General features: G+C 45.2%; 1 protein-coding gene across 1 annotated transcript in view; it reads left to right on the top strand.

The window, feature by feature from the left end:
- The window catches only part of T265_05843 (hypothetical protein), a gene marked incomplete at both ends in the record, with an annotated part of 30,584 nt that extends 29,729 nt beyond the window's left edge, over positions 1-855 (top strand). The window contains one exon of the mRNA XM_009170964.1: positions 192-855. Within this exon, the coding sequence (XP_009169228.1) occupies positions 192-355 (164 nt within the window). The remainder of the gene's footprint in view (positions 1-191) is intronic.
- Between the last annotated feature and the right edge of the window lie 5,279 nt (positions 856-6,134).

The raw sequence follows: 6,134 nt of genomic DNA, 5'->3' as shown, positions 1-6,134 counted from the left end.
GCTTTACCGAAGAACCTCCGAAGGTTCGCATTTTGAAGTTTATGATAGGTTCCGACGGAAACTTCATATTTGCGATTCCTCTAGATGCAACCTTTTTTTTACCTCGATTTCTCTTGTGCTCCGCAAGATGGTTCGTATCCTTATTTCTTGGTTAGACCTGTTTTCACAATTTTAAAATTCTATCTTTTCAGAGATTTGGCGATCCGGCTCAAACGCACCACCCTTTGATGGACACGTTGCGTCCTATAGTCATTATGCAGCACAGACAAACAGCCCCAACAACGTCGCTACCAGTTCCAATCAGCGACAAACTATCAGAGATTCTTCTCTACATTCTGCGTCTCAGACAGACTAGGACATCCTAGTCCTGACACTCAGACTTTGCTGGCTGTTGGGCCCTCTCTAATCCTCCCTGTCCACCCCTTTTTCCCATGATGATGACAATAATGATGATGATGATGATAATCCGATTCCTCCACATTTACCAGTCTTTTTCATAGCCCCGTCTGATTGGGATAGCCCATCCAGCACTGGGTTCAGTGCCACACACACACACCGCTCTCCCTCTCTGTCCTCTACTTTGACACCGATGCTACTTACTTTTCAGAATTGCTTTTCTATGCTCATAGTTATGATCTTTTTCTCTGCATTCTCTATCATGGGCTTCAGGTTGAATGTTCCGGATCAGACTGGGTTCTATGGTCGCACCATTATGTTTCGAAGCTTTTCTCCGCCACCTTCCGTCTATCTCTTCCCCGCCCCGTCCCCGTTTTACCCACATGCACACAAACGTTCAACTTGCCTCTCAGTCCTTCTTGTCTCTTCTGTGCTTCACTTGCCAAGTCCTAATATGTGGTGCACAACCGAATTCGTGTGGGTGCTTCTCTAAGTGGTGTGTTTGAGGATTAGAGATAAAATTAGGACACCCATAAGACACGAGCGCTCGTTTCGATGCATGTCCTATTACCATTGAAATCGCCCATGTTCTCGACAATATTTTTTTTTTGGCAGGCAGATTTTTTGGACAGACAGATTGTGCCCTCATTCTACTATTTCAGGGGACTGCTTGCTTTCGAACGTATTCGCGCTCCTTCAAAACTGATCTGTCAGCTGCGTGATGCAGCCGTTGTCCTAAAAATTAGTTCGACTAGTTCAGCCGTGACCCTCTTCCGGTTCCTACCTGCCATGCAATCTGAAGGAAGCTCCAGGGCTGGTTCCCAAACAGGAGCAGTCTAGATGCCAGCGTGTGTTCTCAACCATGGGCCTTTCGGTCAGTAAGTTCGCGCCTTGATCGCTGAGCCATCTCAGTTCACGTTGTTGACGAGCAGTTTTGATTGGGATCCAGGATACAACCAAGCGTTTGTTCTCCCTATTGACATTCTCGTTTAACTGTTTCACGTGGTTATGTTCTGAGGAATTGTGCCTGTCTACCTTACAGCCATATGTCCCACATGTGACTCCAAACTTCGAGAACGAATCTAATCCATCCATCTTCCGGAAAAGAATGGGTGTCTTGAACTTACCGGAGATTGGGCAATTGTCAACTTGCTCCATAATTCAAGTAGAACATAAGGTTGACGGAAACTCGGGGACTGCGCCTGCCTGATGAGCCCCAAGAAGGGCGAAACCGGTCGTGAGCTGTCGAAAATTTTTCAGCAACCTTGTGAGTAGTTTCTTTGATCTTCTTTCGACGAGATCATGACTGAATTCGGGGAAGACTGAATGTTGGTGTTGTTGTTGACGTGCAGTGGAACTCTATGTAACTGTTTTCTAGCTTTACTAATGGACTAGAGAGCAATATGGGCACCATACCGGAGACCTGGAACTTTCGGGGCTCCTCATTCCGCAACAGCACTCGTTTCTTGAGTGAAAAATCTTACCCGAGATTCACCATGATGGTTGACAGTTCTGTCTCACGTTTAGAAACGGCGCCTGCTGTATCAGTTGTCTTTGTCGATTCATGTGCTAGGTGTCAGAACTTACCACACAGGTTTCGTCATACAATGCGTTTGACAATTTCCATACTTCCGCTTCTAGATAGAGTGTTGGACAGAATGAAAGGTATCTGTAATCCCATTTCAGCGTTCCGAAGATCCGTTGAACGGACAATCACCCCGACTAAATTGCCTTCCTGATTTCCAAACTGAAGATGGCTTTATGCGTAGGGTTCGCATTCAAAGGCAAAAACGCATCTTCAGAATGTTGGATAGCAAGACGATCAGTTATTCGTGAAAGATGGGAGTAAATTATGTCGGGAGGGCACATACCTCTGGTCACAAACTCCAACAGTTGACGTATAGAAGGCAATATCAGGGGATGAGAAGTAACATTTTGTTCTGGCAACCGACCGAACAGACAGTTGAAATTTCGGTTACAGCTACGACCGATGCCATTGCCCAATTAGTAAATTCACCGTAATCATCGATAGCATGACAGCAGTGTCCATACAATTGGAAAGCGCTGCATGAGGATAGCGAATTTGTGTCCTTATACGAAAAAATGTGAATAAAACAGGTTGACCGGCCCACTGAATGAAACAAATACCACGCTATCGGTTTACGTGGATCTGGTCGCCACAACGAGGGACATCCGTATCAAATTCCGGCAACTACTCACCCCAGTTCTGGCAACAGCGTGTTGCTGTGACTATCCGGATCGATTACCGCGACATAACGAAGCAGTCGACCGAATTCGATCAGTTTTTACGACATCTGGATGGTGCTTTTGAGCAATATGTTGTATAGGCGGAGCATCGTTGAACCGGAAGCTAATGATTCACAACACGAGCTGGTCCCCGAACCACCTTGCCAGTAGACTATTGGGATCGTTCCATATAATCCTCGCCACCCAGCAAAGATAAGAAAAAAGAGGATATGAAATTTGTACTTTTTGTTGACAAGGGCGAAGATTAGAAAAAAAGGGTATGAAATTTTTACTTTTAGTTTCTATTGAAGAGGCTGAAATTAGGGCGTCATTAATAATTTGCATGAAAAGGGACGTTTTTCGGTACGTTTACCTCCAAACGAACTCACACAATTAGCTGTCCACCAAAGATCACTGTGCCGCGTTGGCGTTCATTCCGCATCTTGTAGACGTGCCAAAGAGATTCGGCGGTTTGTGTATGAGCTCCAGCCGTTGGATCCACAAAGATTTGGGTATGATTAACGGTTGGAGTCTGCAAAAACCGCCAGGCGCAAACTTCACGAAAAAAGTTCTTCCAGTCAACAGTGGTCTTGTGGCTAATTCCTCTGAGCGGAATTTGACTTGCCAACTTTTTGGACCAGCAATGAATGAACAGAATTACTGTCCTAAACTCCATCCGAGACCGCTCCAGCCAAGTGCCCTTTCGAAGACCGATTTCTCGCCAACACTATCGGGCATTACACCTCCACCTGTCAGAAACAGTCATTTGGTGGCCGTTGTTTCATAAACGTTGATGATGGGTCGCTCCGTAGCCTTGCAAAAAACAATGTCGTCTCCTTGTCATGAACGAGAGTTGAAAGCGTCACAAGGTTCATTTAAGGTTTTACGTCCGAACGGAGAAAGTTTTTGCACAAAATGGGCCTAGATGTGGATAAGGAATTGTTTTCATCAAGAATGTGTCAAGGCTGTGTGCGTACATTAAATTGGAGCTGGCAAAAGTGGCGGGGCTTAACTTTTTGCACGCGAATTTTTTGTGTTAGTGGTGGAGGTTATCTGGAAAATATCTTGCTATTAAACCTCTATGTGAAGCGTTATGCTTACCCGTTAGTTGTCCCAAACTTAGAGCCTTCGGGTCGTTTTCTCTTAAGCGCAGGTAGATAATTCAGATTTCCGCATCGTGTTAAACAATCAAAAATTGTACATTCCATGCCACAGAGCTGCACATATGCCTCTTGCATGGTTCACCTTAGTTATTAAACTAAGATATTTGGGGGCTGGCAAAACTAATTCTTCGACGTAATGGAACACCGTGATATCACAAAAACATCGAAAGTTTTCGGTATCAGGTACCTTGATAAAATCCCAGGGGCACAAAAGTGTCCGGACACTTGTTGGAAAGTGTCGCGCACAAGGGACTTACTTGTCAACAGAAAAGTAAAAGCGCGGTACTGAGGTCGCAGCATTCTGAGTGTGCGGCATACTAGCATTCTGTGTTTTGCACGCTATTGTATTGCTTTATTCTGGTCGGCCGATGAGGCACAAGCAAAACGGGTAGAGGTATTAAGCAGTATCGACACAATATGGTCGGACGGTTTGTTTGCTTATATATATATATATATATATATACAAAAGGCCGAGGTTCGCTCTTCGCTGAACTGCACCAATATAGGATGTTTTGCAGAAAACAGCCTCGCCCTGAATAGTATCACGCTGCATATTTAGGGGCTAGCCTAAGATTACCCGAAATGATTGGTGGAAAGCTCGTCGCACCATCTGCTATAAATGAAGCCAATACTATTATTTGCCAGGATACGAGAAAGTTTTGACAAATACCTTTATCAGGTGATTCGGATTGCGGATCAGCTGGGACACTCCGCAACAGATTACCTGAGAAACCAGGGTTCATTGACTGTAGACATGTTATCCTACTCTCATTCACTGGTTAGAGCTGGACATGCTAAGTGTACAGACCCTGAAAATGTTTTGTGTTCTGTCGATTCCCCAGAAATGATTCACGGCGTTGGTATTTGGTCGAACAAGTTTCTACAGACAGAAGCTCGATCGTAGCATGGTACTGCATCAGCCATGTCGGCATCTATCTAGGGTTCACTTGACCCCTTTTCACTGACCAATCATGATCGAAATCATAGCAGCTTGGAGTGTATTGGACAGAATCTAATGTCCAAAGTCCTGCTTCAGAATGTGCCATCTGTGAACACATCCCCTAAAATCCAAGGACAATAACTGGGTACTTTGGAAAACTTTACATACCTTGGTGGTTTTAATTAGCTCCTACGGAAGTGTGCCTGGTGAGGTCAGTGCAAGAATCTCAAAGGTTCAAATCACTTTTATTAATTTGCGTCACTTGTGGCGTCAACAAGGCATCTCACTAGATCTCAAGGGTCGTGTACCACGCTACAGTGAGGGCTGTGTTGTTCTATGGGTACAAGACATGACTTCTGCGGACAGATGATGTGAGGCGTCTTCAGGCCTTCGACCGCCGATGCCTCAGAAGCGTGGCTGGTTTTGGATGTCAGCGTATTAGTAACGAGGTGATTAGAAAAAGGGTATTTGATTGTGCTGCAGGCCCCTCAATCCGAGGAAACATCCAGCATCATCGACTACGATGGCTGGGTCATGTGCTACGCATGCCGAAACACCGTCTACCGAGACGAGTGTTGTTCTCCGTGCCTTCTTCAGGATGGCACAAACCGTGAGGTGGAGAGCACATGACTTGGCAGAAAGGCGTGAAAGAGATCACGAAGAGTTTGGGTGCTGTTGGTGTTGTGCGACTTCTAGGATGGGGTCCCGTGACCCCATCTGTGCTTGGCTGGAGACGTTGCCAGAAATGGCGGCTAATCGATGTCAGTGGCGTTCGTGCTTTCAGTGTCTTTCCAGGTTGTTTGATCGAACGCTTGGGTGTGTAGGCACCTCTGAATGCTTGACATAGGTCAGCACCAGGTCCCCTCCCTTACCCACTCTTTCTCTTCTTTTCATCCTAGGGCTTTTAATATAATTATATATGTATACTGTATATAGGCGAACCTTATGGTTGTACGGCAGTGAAGCATCAATGACAACACTGATGTTACTGTCTTTGATGATGATGATGGTGATGATGGGCCCGAAGACGTCTCTACAGAAAACTCCTAGCAACCTAGTTGTGCACTTGTGTTAAGGCGTTCACTAGATACGTCATTGTTTTGTCAATGTTGACTCATCATCGCATCGTATGAAACTCCGAACATGTGATTCGCTGTTCAGCGTTCGGTCATTTGCCTGCATTTGTTTGAGAGTAAATTTACATTTTTATCTTTTTGGTTCTCTTGGTGGTGTTTCTTTTCTATTTGGAGCAGTTATTGGTGGTGCTGGTATCCAGATCATTTCATCTTCTGCCACGGTGTCAGTGAAACTCCGTGATGACATGAACAGGTCAGTGCGAGATCATTTCATTTCGGACAGTCTCTTCCGCACAGAAGATGTAAAACCGT

The sequence above is a fragment of the Opisthorchis viverrini genome, assembly GCF_000715545.1.
Source record: "Opisthorchis viverrini unplaced genomic scaffold opera_v5_117, whole genome shotgun sequence".
NCBI lineage: Eukaryota > Metazoa > Platyhelminthes > Trematoda > Opisthorchiida > Opisthorchiidae > Opisthorchis > Opisthorchis viverrini.
Note: the sequence above shows the minus strand (reverse complement) of the source record. Positions and strands in the feature narration are given on the sequence as shown.